The sequence below is a fragment of the Megalobrama amblycephala genome, linkage group LG24 (assembly GCF_018812025.1).
Source record: "Megalobrama amblycephala isolate DHTTF-2021 linkage group LG24, ASM1881202v1, whole genome shotgun sequence".
Classification (NCBI taxonomy): Eukaryota; Metazoa; Chordata; class Actinopteri; order Cypriniformes; family Xenocyprididae; genus Megalobrama; species Megalobrama amblycephala.
In genome coordinates, this window is record NC_063067.1 from 1,585,449 (window position 1) to 1,610,152 (window position 24,704).

At 34.5% G+C, this 24,704-nt stretch overlaps 1 protein-coding gene across 1 annotated transcript; it reads left to right on the forward strand.

Moving 5' to 3' along the window:
* The first annotated feature begins 210 nt into the window (after positions 1–210).
* Positions 211–23,861, forward strand: LOC125260616 (nephronectin). The gene is made up of 12 exons (XM_048179085.1): positions 211–636; positions 2,822–2,922; positions 3,018–3,110; positions 11,632–11,745; positions 13,598–13,717; positions 14,574–14,708; positions 14,780–14,872; positions 14,955–15,392; positions 22,402–22,485; positions 22,567–22,665; positions 22,810–23,078; positions 23,452–23,861. The coding sequence occupies exons 1-12, from the start codon at positions 548–550 to the stop codon at positions 23,557–23,559; spliced, it is 1,743 nt and encodes a 580-aa protein (XP_048035042.1). The 5' UTR covers positions 211–547; the 3' UTR covers positions 23,560–23,861.
* The last annotated feature ends 843 nt before the right edge of the window (positions 23,862–24,704 follow it).

Genomic DNA, 24,704 nt, shown 5'->3' on the forward strand with positions numbered 1-24,704 from the left:
ACATACTTTCAAATTGAAATGAAATAAATGCTATAATTATAAGCACAGGATATAGCTAGAGGAAATGTACAGGTTCCCGGCAAACTTTACAAGCTCCTAGACTAATTATAGTGTGTGTGTGTGTGTGTGTGTGTGTGTGTGTGTGTGTGTGTGTGTGTGTGTGTGTGTCCTTCAGACCTGCCCTTGCTGCTCCTGGTATTCTTATGCGTTTCCCTGGAGAAACACACACACACACACATCAAAAACAGCCCCTGCTCTTCATAAACACACTCAGTTCCTCATGTGTAGCAGTGGAAACTTCTGACAGCTCTCTGTAAACTCTATACATTCTGTCTCTCTCTCTCACACACACACACACACACACACACACACACACACTGATGTCATTCTGAAGGCAGCGGCAGAATGAATCGCCTTCAGCGTTGCGCGCGCGCGCACACACACCTGACGCGCGCTCACGCTCTCCAGACGCGAACTTCTGTGCGGAGCAGACGAGATCTTTTCACGGGATATTTTCACGAAAAACTGAAGAGAGACTGAAGATCTGATGTGTTTAACCGCTGCTCTCATAATGGATGTGATGCTGATTTTCTGTCTCATCGGTATTTGTGCAGCTGCAGGTTCAGACACACTCAGGTAAAGTACCTAACTTTGCATTTCAGAAGAAATATTTCTTTCTTATATACGTTAATGATCAATACAAAGTTGTGAGACATATCTGACAGAAAGACTTAACGTTAAAACAATCGCTACTTTTATAATTAATTCATTTCTTAATACATTTATGAAATCGTCATGGTAACCATATTTCCCGCTATAGATAGTTTCTATATGTTTGTAAATATGTGATAAATTGTCATTAGCACCGTTGCGATTGTAAAAAAGAAAAAAGAACATTGTAGTTACCATGGCAACTTTTGAACGCGTAGTGCGCTTTTAATAGTGGAGGCGCGCGATGGAATGTAATAGAATTCTGTTTCATTTTTCGTAATGTTTCAAATCTTTCATTTTTATATATTTATGATCTATGCAAAGTTATGAGACATCTGAGAGAATGAAAAAAAAAGAAAATAAATGCCAATTTTATAATTATTGCTATTAATGCATTTATGAAATTGTCAAGGTAAACATATTTTCCACGTGCCATTTCTATTGTACATATATTGTTGTAAATCTGTGATAAATTGCCTTTAGCACTTTTGTGATCACAATATATATTATTTACAGCAATTTTTGGGGTTCAAGCGCTTTAAGCACATGCCTAAAAAGGTACTATGTTTTATTTAGCAAGCATGTAACCACTTAGATCATAGATGGAAAAGACCATTTACAGGAAAATTACTAAGGAAATACGTGGTTTTTAAAGCTTTTTAAGAGTTATAGCGCCACTTTTGGTCCGATATCCATACAAGTTTGCATGCTTTTTTAGAATCTTATGTCACATGTTATCTTCCTGTTTTCATGAAGTTCAGAATTTCATTTAGGATTTATAGGCGTTAGGGTTAGGAATATGATTGAATATATTTTGCCATGCCCATTTTCTAAATTACCTGGTTATAGCTATCCAAAGGGTAAAGTTCAACTTTTTTTTTTTTTTTTGATAATTATTGATCTAGAGAGTCCAGAGAATTGTACTGCACTGGTTTAGTTCCGATCGGGCAAAAAACCTAGGACTAGTTCGCAAAAGTAGTTTTTTTACATAATCGTGAATATTTAATGATCGATTTGATTGACAGCAGTGGTTTTTGAGGCAATGTTGTTTAGCATGAGGAGATCTATCAAATGATATGAATATTGTGTGGATGTGTAAAACATCACGTGATTACAGGGGTGTAAAACTCATTAGCGCCACCTAGTGGCCGAATTCTTTCAAAATTCTTACAGACCTTTAGGACCATGAGTCAAACATGCTCAGTGGGAGTTTCATTCCGATCAGCCTCCATTAACCTTGTCTAATTGGTGCTCAAAATTCATTGGCCGATGGCGGCCATGCTCTTCAAGATACACCACTGCCCTCATAGACAATCATGGTTTCTTGGACCAAGACACACTTCATGCCAATTTTCAAGTCAATCAAACTAACGGTTGCATAGTTATAGCTGTTTTTCATGCTTTTTTCATGTTATAGCGCCACCTAGTGCCCAATCGCCACAATTTTTTTTACTGTGACCAAAGATTGAGCCCATACACATGTGTACCAAGTTTGGTGAAAATATCTCATTCCGTTCAAGAGTTATAGCCATTTTAGTAAAAGCGGCTCCGCCTACTTCAAACATTTTGGTGCCCCTTAGCGACTGTGAATTGGAATTTCAACTTTTTTTTTTTTTTTTGATAATTATTGACAATCAGACTCCTGAGAATCTTGCTGCACTGGTTTGGTTTTGACCAGGCCAAAAACCTAGGACTAGTTCACAAAAGTATGTTTATCAAAAAATCCAAAATACCGGAAATTTTAGCAGAAAATCTGAGGCATCCATTTTGTCTTGAGCCAAGGATTCCAGCGATATAAGACACTTGAGCCTATGCCTAACAGTTTAGGAGTTATGAGCCATTTTGTTCTTTTCACCGCTGTAGCGCCCCCGTCAGGCCGATTGGGGTGACTTTATAGACGGTGTGACTACCAGCCCTCAAAGTTTCACGTCTCTACGACTTACAGTTTGGTCTGCCCAATCACTTTTAGGGGAGAATGCTGATCTTCGGAAAATTTAACAATTACAATAGGGTTAAAATAATAAGTCTAAATCAGTGAGGTACTTTTAAAATAATGTGCTCTGCTTTCTATGAATCTTTACATCTGCCCATGTGTGTTTGTGTGTCACAGGTCATCCAGGCCGCTGGTTCTGTCCGATGGATTGTGTCAGTACGGCCGGACGCAGGACTGCTGCTTGGGTTGGATGAGAAACTTACAGGGACGCTGCAGACGTGAGTGAACACACACACATAGGCCTAGTATAGTATACTGCAGAAATAGTATGCAACACACACTCATGTTGATGTATTGTGTCTGGTTTGTGTAGCCGTGTGTGAGTCGGGCTGTAAACATGGCGAGTGTGTTGGACCGGATCAGTGCCGCTGTCATCCAGGATTCACTGGCAAGACCTGCAACCAAGGTACAAGTGTGTGTCTGTGTATTTAACACTTTCTGTTAGTCTTTCTCACCAGGGTTATTATCGTTAACTAAAACTAAAACCATTAAAAAAAAAGTAGTAAATCATTGACACGTTGTACTAATTTGTTCCCTCATTTTGATTTAACTTAAACAAGGGAACAAATTATTACAACATGGCCACGATTTAGTAAAACAAGCTAACAAATGATTATATTGTGCATGCGATTTATTAAAATGAGGTAATTAATTATATCGTGTGCATGATTTACTAAACGAGGTAACGGGTTATTATATTGTGCGAAAGATTTACTAAAACGAGGTAACAAATATATATATTGTGCATATGATTTACTAAAACAAGGTAACGAATTATTATATCATGCGAACGATTTACTAAAACAAGGTAACGAATTATTATATCATGCGAACGATTTACTAAAACAAGGTAACAAATTATTATATCGTGCGAACGATTTACTAAAACAAGGTAACAAATTATTATATTGTGCGAAAGATTTACTAAAACGAGGTAACAAATATATATATTGTGCATATGATTTACTAAAACAAGGTAACGAATTATTATATCATGCGAACGATTTACTAAAACAAGGTAACGAATTATTATATCATGCGAACGATTTACTAAAACAAGGTAACAAATTATTATATCGTGCGAACGATTTACTAAAACAAGGTAACAAATTATTATATCATGCGAACGATTTACTAAAACAAGGTAACTTATTATATCATGCGAACGATTTACTAAAACAAGGTAACGAATTATTATATCATGCGAACGATTTACTAAAACAAGGTAACTTATTATATCATGCGAACGATTTACTAAAACAAGGTAACGAATTATTATATCATGCGAACGATTTACTAAAACAAGGTAACAAATTATTATATCATGCGAACGATTTACTAAAACAAGGTAACTTATTATTATATCGTGCAAAAGATTTACTAAAACAAGGTAACGAATTAATATATCGTGCGAACGATTTACTAAAACAAGGTAACGTATTATTATATCATGCGAACGATTTACTAAAACAAGGTAACTTATTATTATATCGTGCAAAAGATTTACTAAAACAAGGTAACGAATTATTATATCGTGCGAACGATTTACTAAAACAAGGTAACTTATTATTATATCATGCGAACGATTTACTAAAACAAGGTAACTTATTATTATATTGTGCAAAAGATTTACTAAAACAAGGTAACGAATTAATATATCGTGCGAACGATTTACTAAAACAAGGTAACGTATTATATCATGCGAACGATTTACTAAAACAAGGTAACTTATTATTATATCGTGCGAACAATTTACTAAAACAAGGTAACGTATTATTATATCGTGCAAAGGATTTACTAAAACAAGGTAACAAATTATTATATCGTGCAAAAGATTTACTAAAACAAGGTAACGAATTAATATATCATGCGAACTATTTACTAAAACAAGGTAACGTATTATTATATCGTGCGAAGGATTTACTAAAACAAGGTAACGTATTATTATATCGTGCGAACGATTTACTAAAACAAGGTAACGTATTATTATATCATGCGAACGATTTACTAAAACAAGGTAACTTATTATTATATCATGCGAACGATTTACTAAAACAAGGTAACAAATTATTATATCGTGCAAAAGATTTACTAAAACAAGGTAACGAATTATTATATCGTGCGAACGATTTACTAAAACAAGGTAACGAATTATGATATCGTGCAAAAGATTTACTAAAACAAGGTAAAGAATTATTATATCATGCGAACGATTTACTAAAACAAGGTAACTTATTATTATATCATGCGAACGATTTACTAAAACAAGGTAACAAATTATTATATCGTGCGAACGATTTACTAAAACAAGGTAACGAATTATGATATCGTGCGAACGATTTACTAAAACAAGGTAACGAATTATTATATCGTGCAAAAGATTTACTAAAACAAGGTAACGAATTAATATATCGTGCGAACGATTTACTAAAACAAGGTAACGTATTATTATATCGTGCGAAGGATTTACTAAAACAAGGTAACGTATTATTATATCATGCGAACGATTTACTAAAACAAGGTAACTTATTATTATATCATGCGAACGATTTACTAAAACAAGGTAACAAATTATTATATCGTGCAAAAGATTTACTAAAACAAGGTAACGAATTATTATATCGTGCGAACAATTTACTAAAACAAGGTAACGAATTATGATATCGTGCAAAAGATTTACTAAAACAAGGTAACGAATTATTATATCATGCGAACGATTTACTAAAACAAGGTAACTTATTATTATATCATGCGAACGATTTACTAAAACAAGGTAACAAATTATTATATCGTGCGAACGATTTACTAAAACAAGGTAACGAATTATGATATCGTGCAAAAGATTTACTAAAACAAGGTAACGAATTATTATATCGTGCGAACGATTTACTAAAACAAGGTAACGAATTATGATATCGTGCAAAAGATTTACTAAAACAAGGTAACGAATTATTATATCATGCGAACGATTTACTAAAACAAGGTAACTTATTATTATATCATGCGAACGATTTACTAAAACAAGGTAACTTATTATTATATCATGCGAACGATTTACTAAAACAAGGTAACGAATTATGATATCGTGCAAAAGATTTACTAAAACAAGGTAACGAATTATTATATCATGCGAACGATTTACTAAAACAAGGTAACTTATTATTATATCATGCAAACGATTTACTAAAACAAGGTAACTTATTATTATATCATGCGAACGATTTACTAAAACAAGGTAACGAATTATGATATCGTGCAAAAGATTTACTAAAACAAGGTAACGAATTATTATATCATGCGAACGATTTACTAAAACAAGGTAACGAATTATGATATCGTGCGAACGATTTACTAAAACAAGGTAACGAATTATTATATCATGCGAACGATTTACTAAAACAAGGTAACGAATTATTATATCATGTGAACGATTTACTAAAACAAGGTAACTTATTATTATATCATGCGAACGATTTACTAAAACAAGGTAACTTATTATTATATCATGCGAACGATTTACTAAAACAAGGTAACGAATTATGATATCGTGCAAAAGATTTACTAAAACAAGGTAACGAATTATTATATCATGCGAACGATTTACTAAAACAAGGTAACGAATTATGATATCGTGCGAACGATTTACTAAAACAAGGTAACGAATTATTATATCATGCGAACGATTTACTAAAACAAGGTAACTTATTATTATATCATGCGAACGATTTACTAAAACAAGGTAACTTATTATTATATCATGCGAACGATTTACTAAAACAAGGTAACGAATTATGATATCGTGCAAAAGATTTACTAAAACAAGGTAACGAATTATTATATCATGCGAACGATTTACTAAAACAAGGTAACGAATTATTATATCGTGCGAACGATTTACTAAAACAAGGTAACGAATTATGATATCGTGCGAACGATTTACTAAAACAAGGTAACTTATTATTATATCATGCGAACGATTTACTAAAACAAGGTAACGAATTATTATATCATGCGAACGATTTACTAAAACAAGGTAACTTATTATTATATCATGCGAACGATTTACTAAAACAAGGTAACTTATTATTATATCATGCGAACGATTTACTAAAACAAGGTAACGAATTATGATATCGTGCAAAAGATTTACTAAAACAAGGTAACGAATTATTATATCATGCGAACGATTTACTAAAACAAGGTAACGAATTATGATATCGTGCGAACGATTTACTAAAACAAGGTAACGAATTATTATATCATGCGAACGATTTACTAAAACAAGGTAACTTATTATTATATCATGCGAACGATTTACTAAAACAAGGTAACTTATTATTATATCATGCGAACGATTTACTAAAACAAGGTAACGAATTATGATATCGTGCAAAAGATTTACTAAAACAAGGTAACGAATTATTATATCATGCGAACGATTTACTAAAACAAGGTAACGAATTATTATATCGTGCGAACGATTTACTAAAACAAGGTAACGAATTATTATATCGTGCGAACGATTTACTAAAACAAGGTAACGAATTATTATATCGTGAACGATTTACTAAAACAAGGTAACGAATTATGATATCGTGCAAAAGATTTACTAAAACAAGGTAACGAATTATTATATCATGCGAACGATTTTCTAAAACAAGGTAACTTATTATTATATCATGCAAACGATTTACTAAAACAAGGTAACTTATTATTATATCATGCGAACGATTTACTAAAACAAGGTAACGAATTATGATATCGTGCAAAAGATTTACTAAAACAAGGTAACGAATTATTATATCATGCGAACGATTTACTAAAACAAGGTAACGAATTATGATATCGTGCGAACGATTTACTAAAACAAGGTAACGAATTATTATATCATGCGAACGATTTACTAAAACAAGGTAACGAATTATTATATCATGTGAACGATTTACTAAAACAAGGTAACTTATTATTATATCATGCGAACGATTTACTAAAACAAGGTAACTTATTATTATATCATGCGAACGATTTACTAAAACAAGGTAACAAATTATGATATCGTGCAAAAGATTTACTAAAACAAGGTAACGAATTATTATATCATGCGAACGATTTACTAAAACAAGGTAACGAATTATGATATCGTGCGAACGATTTACTAAAACAAGGTAACGAATTATTATATCATGCGAACGATTTACTAAAACAAGGTAACTTATTATTATATCATGCGAACGATTTACTAAAACAAGGTAACTTATTATTATATCATGCGAACGATTTACTAAAACAAGGTAACGAATTATGATATCGTGCAAAAGATTTACTAAAACAAGGTAACGAATTATTATATCATGCGAACGATTTACTAAAACAAGGTAACGAATTATTATATCGTGCGAACGATTTACTAAAACAAGGTAACGAATTATGATATCGTGCGAACGATTTACTAAAACAAGGTAACTTATTATTATATCATGCGAACGATTTACTAAAACAAGGTAACGAATTATTATATCATGCGAACGATTTACTAAAACAAGGTAACTTATTATTATATCATGCGAACGATTTACTAAAACAAGGTAACTTATTATTATATCATGCGAACGATTTACTAAAACAAGGTAACGAATTATGATATCGTGCAAAAGATTTACTAAAACAAGGTAACGAATTATTATATCATGCGAACGATTTACTAAAACAAGGTAACGAATTATGATATCGTGCGAACGATTTACTAAAACAAGGTAACGAATTATTATATCATGCGAACGATTTACTAAAACAAGGTAACTTATTATTATATCATGCGAACGATTTACTAAAACAAGGTAACTTATTATTATATCATGCGAACGATTTACTAAAACAAGGTAACGAATTATGATATCGTGCAAAAGATTTACTAAAACAAGGTAACGAATTATTATATCATGCGAACGATTTACTAAAACAAGGTAACGAATTATTATATCGTGCGAACGATTTACTAAAACAAGGTAACGAATTATTATATCGTGTGAACGATTTACTAAAACAAGGTAACGAATTATTATATCGTGCGAACGATTTACTAAAACAAGGTAACGAATTATTATATCGTGCGAACGATTTACTAAAACAAGGTAACGAATTATTATATCGTGCGAACGATTTACTAAAACAAGGTAACATTATTATATCATGCGAACGATTTACTAAAACAAGGTAACGAATTATGATATCGTGCAAAAGATTTACTAAAACAAGGTAACAAAATATTATATCGTCTGCATGATTTAACGAATTGTGCGAACAGTTTCCTAAGAGGAGATAACACACACAAAAGTTATTTTTAGTATGAGATACTAATTTTATTAATATATCAAATTCATTTTTATTTTTTTATTTTCTGTTTTTATTTTCATTTTAATTTTGTTGTGTGCTTGTGACATGAGTGTTTGTTTTATAGTTTTATTTTTTAATATTAATTTTTATTTCAGTTTTACTTAGTCCATCAGGTTGACCTTGGCAAACAAGCCAAAATAAAATAAATATGTTTTTATTTATATTTTATTTTATTTCAGTTACCTTTTTTTATTTCAGACAACAATTTATTTATTTATTTTTAATGTTTTCAGTTTTAGTTAACTATAATAACCCTGACACAGACACACACACACACACACACACACATAAATAAACTCCTCTATAAATCTCCTAACAGCTCCTCAAACTCTCACATGTGAAAGTGTGTCTGATGACATCATGAGCGGTGTGTGTGTGTTTTGGTCATTAGCACACAGGTGCACAAACATTCGGACCAATCACAGGCAGCGGCTGGGCTGGAGTGTCCCGCTGGGTTTGGTGTTAGTGAGTGATGGGAGAAGTGTGTGTCACAGAGGTCTGATGGGACTCACATGAAGAAGTGATTTACAGGAGAAACACACGAAAGCCTGTTTTCTTTGGCCTTTCTGGCTGTTGAAGAATCTGAAGAACCTGATTATGATAAATAATTCTCTGGTTATTTGTGGAGAGTGTGTTATATGGGTTTGTTGAGTTAAAGTATTTTTTGGATTCAGTCTGTTGATATTCATCTCGCACATACACTAACAATGAAGTGTCTTACAGTGTCTTTAGAGAAAACTTTATCATTTAGGCCTGCATTTTGTTCAGTTCCATTTTAGTTTAATTTTTTGTAATTTTATAATGTAAATATTACTACTTAGGTTTAATTTTTTATTAGAAGTACTTTAGTTTTTATTTATTTCTAGTTAGTAATTTTGGTGCTACATCTTAAACATGTTTTAATTATTTACTAGCTATTATATATTTATATATTTATATATATTATATAATTATATATACTGTTGTAGAATTAATATTTTGCATTAGCTTTTAATTTTAGTGTCATTTGTTGTCCTTTTTTTAAATATTACTATTTAGAATTAATTTATTACTTCAGTTTTAGTTCAGCTTTCGTTTTTATTTATTTTTAGTTAGTAATTTTGGTGCAACATCTTAAATATTTAATTTATATACTATTATATATTTCATATTTTAGTTATATATACTATTGTAGTGTTTATTAATATTGCGAATTAGCCTTTATTTTTATACTTTCAGTTTTTGTTTAAATTTTAGTTGAATTTTTAGACTTTTTATTATGTGCTTATTATAAGTATAAATATTATAAAGTATTATAAATATTTCAATTTATTCAATATATCAATTTATTATTTCAGCTTTAGTTTTGTATTTATTTCCAGTTCGTTTTTGGTAATCTTAAACATAGTTGACTTGTATATAATTATATATTTCATATTTTAGTTTTATACACTTTTATAGTTTTTATTAATATTGATATTACTATTTATTAATAATGATATTTTATTATATTTTATTCTTATATTTTAATTCTAATTTTAATTATATACTATTATATATTTATATTATTATTACTTCAGCTTTAGTTCAGCTTTAGTTTTTATTTATTTCTAGTTGGTAATTTTGGTGCTTCATCTTAAATAATTTATATACTATTTTATATTTCATATTTTAGTTATATATATACTATTGTAGTATTTATTAATATTGTAATTTTTATCACAATATTATTTATTATTTCAGCTTCAGTTTTGTATTTATTTCCAGTTATTTTTTGTTAATCTTAAACATATTTAATATTATATTATAGTTTTTTATTAATATTTAAAATGAGCTTTTATTCTTATATTTTATTATTTATACATTTTATTTTATTCTTATATCAGTTTTTGTTTTAATTTAAGTTTAATTTTTTGTGCTTTTGTCATATTTATTAGTTTTAAATATTACTATTTTAGTTTGATTTAGTTTTAATTTCAGTTCAGTTTTAGTTTTCTTTTATTTCCAGTTAATAATTTTGGTGCTACATCTTAAAACATATTTCAGTTATATACTAATATTATATATTTCATAGTTTATTTATAGTTTTTATTAATATTTCGAATTAGCTTTTATTTTTACATTTTCAATTTTTGTTTTAATTTTAGTTCAACTTAAATTTACTTCAGTTTATATTTCTAATTTTCATTTAGTTCAAGATTTTCATCTAATATTTATAGTTTGTTTATTTTGTTGTTGTTGTTGTTGTTGTTTTAGTTAATGATAATAATCATGTTGCTAGGGAATGCATTTACTCTAAAAGCCTTGTGATTCACCCTGTATGGTTTCCATAGGGGTGTGTGTGTGTGTGTGTGTGTGTGTGTGTGTGTGTGTGTGTGTGTGTGTGTGTGTGTGTGTGTGTGTGTTTTCCTGCAGGGATGAACTTGCCTGTAAAGTCAGATCCATGTCAAACACATTCCACTCATTCTTCCAGAGACGGCGGGACGTGTGTGTACACTGCGCTGACCACACACACACCGCCTGTGCCTGTCATAACTCTGTGTTTCTGTCTGCAGATGTGAACGAGTGTGCGTTCAGGCCGTGTAAGTACAGGTGTATGAACACACTGGGCAGTTATAAATGTTACTGTCTCAACGGCTTCATGATGACGGCCGACGGCTCGTGCAGGAGTGAGTGTTTCCTCTCGTCTTCACAATTACTTCCTGTGTCCTAATTTACATCATTGTTATTTTAGTTTAATCACAGTTTTATTTATATATTTTTAATTAGCTTTTATTTTTTATATTTTAAGTTTTCATGTAAATTTTTGTTTAATTTAATTTTTAAATTTTTATTTTAGTTTTAGTTTATATTTATTTCCAGTTAATAATTTTATTGCCAAGGCAAACATTCTGATTTTCATTTAGTTTAAGTTTTTAATATTTTAATTTTAATTTTATTTCAGCTTTATTTAAATTAATAGAAATGTTTTTGAAAGTTTTAGTTCTATTTAACGATAACAACCCTGATTTACATACAATCCTCAAAATTCATTTCTGAGTCTGTGGGAGAATATTTTTATCTCTAATTTAATGTATTATTTTTACTGATTTTTTACTCTTAAAAAACAAAAGATAAAAATGAGAAATTAATTTTCATTTTTCATTTAATCTAATTTACTCTGTATTTTTTTTACTATAATTTTTAATTTAATCTAATTTACTCTATATTTTTTACTATAATTTTGCACTCAAAAATCAAAAGATAAACATAATAAATTGAATTTCATTATTCATTTACTCTAATTTACTCTATAATTTTTACTGTAAGTTTGCACTCAAAAATCAAGATAAAAATGAGAAATTCATTTTCATTATTCATTTAACCTGATTTACTCTATTTTTCACTATAATTTTGCACTCAAAAATCAAAAGATAAACATAAGAAATTCAATTTCATTATTCACTTACTCTGATTTACTCTATACTTTTTACTGTAATTTTGCACTCAAAAATAAAAAGATAAAAATGAGAAATATAATTTTATTATTCACTTACTCTAATTTACCCTATTATTTTTTACAGATTTTTTTACTCTCAAAAATAAAATGATAAGAAATAATAAGAAATTTATATTCATTATTCATTTATTCTATAATTTTTGCTGTAATTTTACACAAAAATCAAAAGATAAAAATAAGAAATTTAATTTCATTATTCATTTACTCTGATTTACTCTTTTTTTTTTACAGATTTTTTACTCTCAAAAATCAAAAGCTAAAAATTAGAAATATAATTTCATTATTCACTCTATAATTTTTGCTGTAATTTTACACAAAATCACCTACAGATCTAGTTCTGGCTGCATCTATAATTCAGATTTTTAATCCCCGTATCCGCTTACATATATTTATATATAATCTATTTTTAATCTCTATAATAAAAATGTATAATTCAGATTTTGATCTCCATATCCATTTACATATATTATATATATCTTCCAAGGGGTTTTTTCCCTCCTAGGACTTTTTTCCCAGTGCTAGCACGCTGGGTTTTTCTCCTAGGGTTTTTTTTCCACCCCTGGGAGTCAGCCGACATTGGCTTAATGTAGCACCATCTTGTATATGTTACATATTACCACGCTTGTTTGTACAGCTTATTTTTAACCACTTCCCTTTTTTCTGTGCTTCTAATATGTAAAGCTGCTTTGAAACAATTACCAATTGTAAAAGCGCTATATAAATAAATTTGACTTGACTTGACTTGACTAATATATTATAATTAATGAATCTATTCTAAATAAATGTGCTACATTAGAATCTAAATCACACTCAGATCATCAGATCATTCAGTATGTAGAAGTGTATGAACTGAGTTGCAGCCACAATCTCCACTTCCTTCTGCATCTGTAAGTTCTGCTGTTTTCTATTTTTCCTCAAACTCTAGTCAGCACATTGATAATAGTCGACTTTTTTAGCTGAGCCTGTCACAGTGCATTATGGGATAGCTGTCTCCAGAAGCTCACGGCTCGTTCTCTGTGCAGACGCCCGTACGTGTGCGATGGCCAACTGTCAGTACGGCTGTGCGGTGATGAAAGGAGAGGTCAAATGTCAGTGTCCGTCTCCAGGACTGCGTCTCTCTCCCGACGGCAGGACGTGTGTCGGTGCGGATGCAGGATCTACACACACATCACTCAAAATACATTTCACACTCAAACATCAAAAGATAAACATGAGAAATTACATTTTGCATCGATTATATTTATAATCACTGAAAATGTATGCTTAATATATATTATTGTTACCTATATAATATATAATTATTTTGCATGACGTCATAATTTTCCTGACAATCAAGGACATTTGAATTTTATTATTCCTTTACTCTGATTCACTCTATAATTTTTACTGTGATTTTACACTCAAAAATCAAAAGATAAAAATTAGAAATGTAATATCATTAATTTACTCTAATTTTTACTGTAATTTTGCTGTCAAAAATCAAGATAAAATGAGAAACTGAATTTTATTAATTTACTCTGATTTACTCTAATTTTTACTGTAATTTTGCACTCAAAAATCAAGAGATAAAATGAGAAATTAAATTTTATTATTAATTTACTCTGATTTACTCTAATTTTTTCTGTGATTTTACACTCAGAAATCAAAAGATAAAAATTAGAAATTTAATATCATTATTAATTTACTCTAATTTTTACTGTAATTTTGCTGTCAAATGAAGATAAAAATGAGGAATTGAATTTTATTATTAATTTACTCTGATTTACTCTAATTTTTACTGTAATTTTACACTAAAAAAATTAAAAGATACAAACGAGAAATTGAATTTTATTATTAATTTACTCTAATTCACTATAATTTTTGCTGTAATTTTACACTCAAAGATCAAAAGATAAAAATGAGAAATGTAATTTCATCATTCATTTACTCTGTGAGACATTATTTTGTGTGTGTGTCAGAAATCTCTGTATTGACTCTTAATGCCTGTGATTTGCTCAGATGTTGACGAGTGTGTGACGGGTCAAGCCAAGTGTGCGAGGTTTCGTAAGTGTGTGAACACGTTCGGCAGCTTCGTCTGCAGATGCCATGAAGGATTTGAGTTGAAGCACATTGACGGAAAATATCACTGCACAGGTGTGTTTAGAGAAATATCACATTATACTGCATTAAATGCGTCACAGACTCTAAACGTTTGGTTTTTCCAGATAAGAAGTTTCCTTCTGTTTGCTATGACAAGCCAGGACACAAGAAATGCAGATGTACACCAAGTGTTAATGGGAAGGGTTACGACTGCAAATGTAAGTGAGTGTGATCTTACAATAATTCACCACGCAATTGATTGAAAATGATTGTGTTTAAGTGATGCTGTGTGTTTTTTAGCTGTTGTTAAAGTCACTATTGAACCTGCAAGACCAGTGAAAGTTACAGCCAGACCGACCACCATCTCCACGGCAACAACTCCCATGACGACCACCGAAGAAATAACCACAACAACAACAACAACAACAACAACCATAGCCATTCCCACCACTACCGTCACCACAGCAACATCAGTTCCAACAAGCTGTGCTGTTACAAAAGTAACACCAACTGTTACCTTTACTGTTGCTATGACAACGACGGAATCTACAACTACAACAGCCCTCACAACAACAGCTACGACCTCCACAACTACAGAGACGCTTCCAACCACAAGCCCCATTACAACAACAACAGCAGCGACTGTAGCGAACACGACCCCGGAGACGATCTCCACGACGACTCTAGACAACCGCGTCCACAGAGAGAGCACGGCAAAGCCCAGAGGAGACGTACACAGTGAGACATGCTGAACAGTTCACACATACAGCAGTACAAACATTAATAATGTACATGTCTTGTTCCAAAGTTTGGGTCTGGTAAGTCTCTTCGGCTCACCAAGGCTGCATTTATTTGATCGAAAATAGACTTCCATTTGGTCTCTTTTTTTTACGGAGCCCCGCACATGACATGCAAGAAAAAAAGTAAATCGTTTTGTAAATCAATTTACTATTTCGTTCCCTCGATTTGCTAAATCGTTCACACGAGTTACTAATATGTTCCCTCGTTCACACGATTTACTCATTTGTTCCCTTGATTTGTAAGTTGTGTGCATGATTTACTGTTTCGTTCCTTCGATTTGCTAAATCGTGCACAAAGTTTACTAATTCATTCCCTTGACTTGCTAAATCGTTCGTACAATTTACTATTTTGTTCCCTCGATTTGGTAAATCATGCACAAAAATTACTAATTCGTTACCTTGATTTGCTAAATCATTCACACGATTTACTATTTTGTTTTCCTCGATTTGCTAAGGGAGTGAATTAGTACATTGTGTGCATGATTTAGCCTACAATTTTTTCCCTGCATGTCATGCGCGGGGCTCTGTCCTTTTTAAAGATGATGCAGATTCTTGCTAAAGTGAAAAAAGTTTAAGGGGCGGTTTCCCATTTAACCATTTCAAGTCAATTTAACATGAAGCAATCACATTTGAACCAAAAACAATGGTGTTAAATCAAAAATTCTTTAAATGAAGTTAACAGCATCAAAAAAACAACAAAAAAAACTACTAATATATATATATATATATATATATATATATATATATATATATATATATATATATATATATATATATATATATATATATATGCGCACAGTGTATATCAATAATCGATATATATATATATACACATGTGCTGGTCATATAATTAGAATATCGTGAAAAAGTTTTTTTTAATTGTAAATTATTTTTAAAAATGAAACTTTCATTTATACTGGATTCCCTACATGTAAAGTAAAACATTTCAAAAGTTTTTTTTATTTATTTATTTTTTTTAATTTGTTGATTAGAACGTACAGCTCATGAAAGTCCAAATTCCAGTATCTCAAAATATTAGAATATTTACATTTGAGTTTCATTAAATGACCATCCCTACAGTATAAATTCCGGGTATCTCTTGTTCTTTGAAACCACACTAATGGGGAAGACTGCTGACTTGGCAATGGTCCAGGAGACAATCATTGACACCCTCCACAAAGAGAGTAAGTGACAAACGTCATTACTGAATGGGGTGGCGGTTTACACAGTGATGTATCAAAGCATATTAAATGCAATGTTGACTAGAAGGAAGAAATTGGGTAGGCAAAGGTGCACAAGCAACAGGGATGACCACAAGCTTGAGAATACTGTCAAGTAAAGCCGATTCAAACACTTGGGACAGCTTCACAATGAGTCAAATGAAGCCGGAGTCAGCGCATCAAGAGTCACCACACTCAGACATCTTCAGGAAAAGGACTACCAAGCCACTTCTGAAACAGAAACAACATCAGAAGCATCTTACCTGGGCTAAGGAGAAAAAGAACTGGACAGTGAACAGTGGTCAAAAGTCCTCTTTTCAGATAAAAGTAAATTTTGCATTTCATGTTGAAATCATGGTCCCAGAGTCTGAAGGAAGACTGGAGAGGCACAGAATCCAAGCTGCTTGAAGTCTAGTGGGAAGTTTCTGGAGTCAGTAATGATTTGGGGGGCCGTGACATCTGCTGGTGTTGGTCCATTGTGTTTTATCAAGTGCAAAGTCAATGCAGCCATCTTCCAGGAGATTTTGGAGCACTTTATGCTTCCATCTGCTGACAAGCTTTATGGAGATGCTGATTTCCTTTTCCAGCAGGACTTTAGCACCTGCCCACAGTGTAAAAACCACTTCCAAGTGGTTTGCTGACCATGATATTACTGTGTTTTATTGGCCAGCCAACATGCCTGACCCCTGAATCTATGGGATATTTTCAAGAGAAAGATGAGAAACAGTCTGATCTGAACAATATACAGATGATCTGAAGGCTCAATAGTGCCTTAGCAGTGCCACAGGCTGATCACTTCCATGCCACACTTTACTGATGCTGTAATTTGTGCTAGAGCAAGTCATTTGCTGTAATATGTGCTGCCGACCAAGTATTGAGTGCACAAATGAACATACTTTAAAGAACTTGAACTTTTCTGTTTTGAAAATCCATTTTTTGATTGATCTTAGGAAATATTCTAATATTTTGAGATACTGGATTTTGGACTTTCATGAGCTGTACGCTCTAATCATAAAAATTAAAAAAAAAAAAAAAAAATGTTTGAAATGTTTTACTTTACATGTAGGGAATCTAGAATATATGAAAGTTTCATTTTTAAAAATAATTTAGAATAAAAAAAAATAAACTTTTTCACGATATTCTAATTATATGACCAGCACCTGTATATGTCCAAGTAATACATGTGTCTTCTTTGAAACACAACGTTAATCTGAAGTTAAACCTGCCTCCTGGTAGGTTTAATTTAAGCCTCAATTTAGTCCTGGAGTAGCTCTAGTCTTACTTGAACACTTGGGACAAATAAAGGAAATGCATCATGTAAGTAAACAAGTGGTCATGTGCAAAGACAGCAAGTTTGAGTATTTGGACAGGGCATATCACTTATGATTCATTGACCTCCACTGAATGAAGACCCAACAACACACATACTGTAGTGTATTATTCCACATCAACTGGTGAAAAAGCACCAAATAAAGAGGACAGAAAAAGCAAGGTTGTCTCATTCAAATTAGTACCAAATATGTATCCAAAATTACAGATTTTTCATGGCATGCTTTCTCCGGAAACACTGTCTAAGCCTAGACTGAAGACACATCGCCAGACATACAGATAACTTCCTACTGTAGCTACAGTTAGCTCTATATATCAGTGTAGAAGGGGGGGGCTCAGAAACTTCAGACTGTTTCCACACACACACAAAACCACTTGAATTAACAAATGAATCACATACTACTTATGGATCATTATCATTTAATGTGCTTTTTGGAGATTGACAGTTAGACACATACCTCCCCTACGGTCTTGTGCTTCACAGATGAAACCATTAGGCTTTAAAGCCATGAAAGCTTTAAAGCTACTGCAGAGCAGTAGGACTTTAAGCACTCACTTGTCTTCAAATATTGCAATATCTGCAAAATATGGCAGTCACTTTCCATCATAGTCTTCAAAGAAATTAAACTGGGAAGAAGCTTTGGCATTGACAGAACCGGACCCCTGAGCGTTGTCCTGGCTGAAGGTGGCATTGACAGAACCGGACCCCTGAGCGTCGTCCTGGCTGAAGTTTGCGTTGACAGAACCAGACAAATCAGAAGCATCCTGGCTGAAGGTGGCGTTGACAGAACCAGACAAATCAGAAGCATCCTGGCTGAAGGTGGCGTTGACAGAACCGGATCCCTGAGCATCATCCTGGCTGAAGGTGTCGTTGACAGAACCAGACCCCTGAGCGTCATCCTGGCTGAAGGTGGCGTTGACAGAACCAGACCCCTGAGCATCATCCTGGCTGAAGGTGGCGTTGACAGAACCAGACAAATCAGAAGCATCCTGGCTGAAGGTGGCATTGACAGAACCAGACCCCTCAGCATCATCCTGGCTGAAGGTGGCATTGACAGAACCGGATCCCTGAGCGTCATCCTGGCTTAAGGTGGTGTTGACAGAACCAGACTACTCAGCAGAATCCTGGCTGAAGGTGCCGTTGACAGAACCAGACCCCTCAGCAGCATCCTGGCTGAAGGTGCCGTTGACAGAACCGGATCCCTGAGCGTCATCCTGGCTGAAGGTGGCATTGACAGAACCGGACCCCTGAGCGTCATCCTGGCTTAAGGTGGTGTTGACAGAACCAGACTGCTCAGCAGCATCCTGGCTGAAGGTGCCGTTGACAGAACCAGACCCTTGAGCGTCATCCTGGCTGAAGGTGGCGTTGACAGAACCGGAACCCTGAGCATCATCCTGGCTGAAGGTGGCATTGACAGAACCGGACCCCTAAGCGTCATCCTGGCTTAAGGTGGTGTTGACAGAACCAGACTACTCAGCAGCATCCTGGCTGAAGGTGCCATTGACAGAACCAGACCCCTCAGCGTCATCCTGGCTGAAGGTGGCGTTGACAGAATCAGACTCCTCAGCAGCATCCTGGCTGAAGGTGGTGTTGACAGAACCAGACTCCTCAGCAGCATCCTGGCTGAAGGTGGCGTTGACAGAACCAGACTCCTCAGCAGCATCCTGGCTGAAGGTGGCGTTGACAGAACCGGACCCCTGAGCGTCATCCTGGCTGAAGGTGGCGTTGACAGAACCAGACCCCCGAGCGTCATCCTGGCTGAAGGTGGCGTTGACAGAACCGGAACCCTGAGCATCATCCTGGCTGAAGGTGGCATTGACAGAACCGGACCCCTAAGCGTCATCCTGGCTTAAGGTGGTGTTGACAGAACCAGACTACTCAGCAGCATCCTGGCTGAAGGTGCCATTGACAGAACCAGACCCCTCAGCGTCATCCTGGCTGAAGGTGGCGTTGACAGAATCAGACTCCTCAGCAGCATCCTGGCTGAAGGTGGTGTTGACAGAACCAGACTCCTCAGCAGCATCCTGGCTGAAGGTGGCGTTGACAGAACCGGATCCCTGAGCGTCATCCTGGCTGAAGGTGGCGTTGACAGAACCGGAACCCTGAGCATCATCCTGGCTGAAGGTGGCATTGACAGAACCGGACCCCTGAGTGTCATCCTGGCTTAAGGTGGTGTTGACAGAACCAGACTGCTCAGCAGCATCCTGGCTGAAGGTGCCGTTGACAGAACCAGACCCCCGAGCGTCATCCTGGCTGAAGGTGGCGTTGACAGAACCGGAACCCTGAGCATCATCCTGGCTGAAGGTGGCATTGACAGAACCGGACCCCTAAGCGTCATCCTGGCTTAAGGTGGTGTTGACAGAACCAGACTACTCAGCAGCATCCTGGCTGAAGGTGCCATTGACAGAACCAGACCCCTCAGCGTCATCCTGGCTTAAGGTGGCATTGACAGAACCAGACTCCTCAGCAGCATCCTGGCTGAAGGTGGCGTTGACAGAACCAGACTCCTCAGCAGCATCCTGGCTGAAGGTGGCGTTGACAGAACCGGACCCCTGAGCGTCATCCTGGCTGAAGGTGGCGTTGACAGAACCAGACCCCCGAGCGTCATCCTGGCTGAAGGTGGCGTTGACAGAACCGGAACCCTGAGCATCATCCTGGCTGAAGGTGGCATTGACAGAACCGGACCCCTAAGCGTCATCCTGGCTTAAGGTGGCATTGACAGAACCAGACTCCTCAGCAGCATCCTGGCTGAAGGTGGCGTTGACAGAACCAGACTCCTCAGCAGCATCCTGGCTGAAGGTGGCGTTGACAGAACCGGACCCCTGAGCGTCATCCTGGCTGAAGGTGGTGTTGACAGAACCGGACCTCTGAGCATCGTCCTGGCTGAAGGTGGTGTTGACAGAACCGGACAAATCAGAAGCATCCTGGCATCCTGGATCCACCTTCAACTGGGGAGCTGAATACTGAGAAACACATAGACATTAAAAACACAAATAAGTAAATTTACTGAAAGCAAACAGAAAGGTAAACTTACCATGCCATACCAATTGGTGATAAAGAAGCACCAAAACAGTAATTTTAATCAAGCCCATTCTATAACGCAAACTAAGCCACTAAGAAAGCCAACCTAACCACACAAACTAAAGTTCAAACCCAACCAGGTCTTTTAAAGCCAAACAGAAAACCATTTGTACCACCTGGATGACTCGTTAATCTGCTAATTAATGAAATCAGTAATTAATTAATTAATCACTCAGCACACAAGCTGACGTTATATCTCCCATAAAACTTTAAGGGGCAGTTTCCCGTACAGGGTTTAAATTAAACCGGGTTAGGCCTTAATCTAGAATAGTTAATCATGGCTTAAAAAATGGCTTTCTGAAACACAGATTAAGTACAGATTACTAAAACCTGGACTATGGAGTCCAGACTTAAAATAAACTAGATTCATTTAAAACCAACTGTGCTAATCTGAATTAGCATGAGAGAGGTTGCCTGTAAAACATGGAATGAACCAAGAAAAGCTTAAAATTGCATGGAACTGAGAAGCAAATCCAAAGAAAAAAATGGCAGCAGAAAAAGACTGCAATCCCAACCCATACATATATATATATATATATATATATATATATATATATATATATATATATATATATGTCCAAGTAATACATGTGTCTTCTTTGAAACACAATGTTAATCTGCCTCCTGGTAGGTTTAATTTAAGTGTCAGTTTAATCCTGGAGTAGCTCTAGTCTTCCTCCTGGAAATCAGCTTATTAAACTCTGGACTAGACTAAGTCTAGGGCTATTTTAAACCATGACAGAGAAAGCAGATTTCTGTTAATCTGGTTTAAAGGGCCATTTTATTCTAGGACTAGGCTTAATCTCTCTCCGGGAAACCGCCCCTAAGTGTACTGTTTTGGACAAAAATACTATTTTTAGTTTTTGTATGAAATATATATTTTCTAAAACATGTTTTACTCTAAAACTGTGTGAAAATCAAAGCCATAAATCTAAACAAGTTGTGTTCCAAATTTGAGGTTGATATATCAAAAAATGAGCTTTCAGTAAGATTTTGTTTGGGCGCAGTTCCAAACACTTCCACTAGATGAGATTTGCTTCCCATTCATTTCCAATGCGCTCATTTTTGACCACGGACAATACAAGTGTGACTATTTTTTTCAGGACCATATAACCTTTTCGATTCAAGTCCATAAGGTTTTTTTTTTGTATTCACGTAGCAAGTGCCAAAACCTTTACTAAGTTTCGAACCATTCCGATGAAGAAAAAGTAAAATCTTACGGTCAAAAATGACAGAAGAGCACCAGAGGGTTACAAGTATAACTGTGTCTGTTAATTCATTAGACTAGTTCTGATTGGTTTCTCTGTCTCTTTTAGTTCCACGTTATGAGAACAACCTTTTTGACTGGGACTTTGACGTTGAGCTGGGAAACACAGCGGAGCATGTGCGAGATGATCCAGGTACGAGTCACAGTTTTTTGCAAAACAGATGGGACAAACCAATTAATCTTACTGACGTGTGTGTGTGTGTGTGTGTTTCAGCGGCTGGTGTTGTGAGCTGCTCATTTGATGAGGGTTTGTGTGTTTGGATGACGGACTCAGAAGGAGATCTAAAATGGGAAATCAAAGATGATCCCGCTGGTAAAACTCATCAGAATTACACCGAATATCTCGTCATAAACCTCCTATTGCCTATAACACAAAAAGAGATTTCCAAGAATTAACTAATAATTCTGTATTTACACACATACTACAAAAGCTTTCTTACCTGTCAATCACTGTCAGGTGGGCGGTACCTCTCAGTACCAGAGGCTACGAATAAGCGAAGCGTCAGAGGGGCGCGGCTTACTGTGGCACTGGCCACACCCACAAAGGCGTGGCAGGGCGGCGATCTCTGTCTGGCATTTAGACACCGTCTCCATGGACACCACATCGGCTCTCTGCAAGTGTTTGTCAGGAAGGGGCGGAGTCACAGCCCGTCCATCTGGACCAGGACTGGAGGACACGGCTGGAGACACACCCAAATCACACTTGGGGGGCGTGGCCTTATTGATGTAAGCATGAATAAATCATCAGGTGCTAATACATATTCTTTAACTTGAATGCTGAACCAGTTCATTGCTGAACTTTTAAGTCTGACCAGGATTTTTGCAATGAAAATGTCTTGTTTTATAATTAGAATATCACATTTATTATATGATGTATGACACTAGATGTACAATAGTCACCGCAGACTGAATTATTCTGTACGTTTCTTTATCACATTAACCTGTCAATAACTTTTAGTACTGTACTTTTTGCGTTTATTTTGGTGATTGGATTGCAAAACGTGACATTTTGTTGATTTTTCATTGAGTTTCGACATCAAAATCCTGAAAAACTATTATATTAGTATCCATCCTGCTGACTGATGTTGTTTTGTGTCAGATTGTGCTGAAGGCAGAGAGACGGCGAGGGAAACATGGAGAAATCGAAGTGGATGATTTGAGTCTGCGACGAGGAGCCTGCAGTGATAGAGACAACAGGACAGAGTGACACACACACACACACACACACACACTAGATTGTATTTGTTTTCAAGTTAATGATGTTTATATATATATATATATGGGCCAAATCTACAGATTTAAAATATCAGTAAGCTTAATATATATAAAATCATCATTTATTGGGTACTTTCAATTGGGAGGTGTCTGTCTAGAACCCTAACCCAAAAAAAAATTCAACTTGTGGAAATGATATTGAAAAAATGTTTGCAATTTTTTCCATTGTTGTTTTTAAAAATATATTTTTGATTTTTTTCTTTTAAAGTGAAGTTAAAAAAATATATTTATTTGATATTTTATTTTTAAATCATGAAACTTTATGTAAAAAAATGTGTCTCGCATTTTCATGTCACTACCGAAACAGTGTGTGTTTGAGTCATTGATCTGAGACTGATTTTAACACACTTCTACATTTCTGATCAGGAAATATTCCTGTGTTCCTCCTTTCACAGCCTCTCTTTCACAGCAGATAGATCATCATTCTGAGTTAAATGTGTTCAAACGTCTGAAAATCTGTGTGGAGCTTTAAGGAACGTCACTAACAAACACCTTTTTCTGCAATTAAGAACACTTTTTTGGGGTGTTATTCTATAAAATTTAGTTTTGTGTGTGTAAAACTGTTCAGAACTGTGTTAGATAACCATGTGCTGATTATCATCTTTGAGCGGCTCAAAAGTGTCTGAAATTGTCACTACCGAAACAGTCATTACCGAAACGATATCATTGTTTTTTTGAGTGTTATTTGATACAATTTAGTTTGTTTTCTATGTACAACTGTTCAGAGCTGTGTTAGATAACCATGTGCTGATTAGAATCCCTCAAAAATATCTAAAATTGTCACTACCGAAACATGTCATCTTTGTTCTGGTAGTGACAAAAGGGACATTTAGGGATTTTAGTACAGTTATGCAAATCATTAGTGTTTTAATATGTTTTAGTATGTGAGTTAAATTGTGTCATGTGATGTGGTCACTACCAACACATTACTGTCACTACCGAAACTGTGCATCACGACCGAAACATGGATGTTTTGTCAGAAATAAAGTATATTGAATGATCAACTAAGATGTTATTACAGTGTTTGGTTCAATGTTTATTCAAACTAATGAATCCTTCACTTTGAAATCAGTTTGA

Excerpts from the sequence above, each read along its gene's own strand:
- LOC125260616 (XM_048179085.1), top strand. The coding sequence starts at position 548 with ATGTGTTTAACCGCTGCTCTCATAATGGATGTGATGCTGATTTTCTGT. Across the intron at positions 637-2,821 it reads GCAGGTTCAGACACACTCAG|GTCATCCAGGCCGCTGGTTC; the intron begins GTAAAGTACCTA and ends TGTGTGTCACAG. Across the intron at positions 13,718-14,573 it reads CGACGGCAGGACGTGTGTCG|ATGTTGACGAGTGTGTGACG; the intron begins GTGCGGATGCAG and ends TGATTTGCTCAG.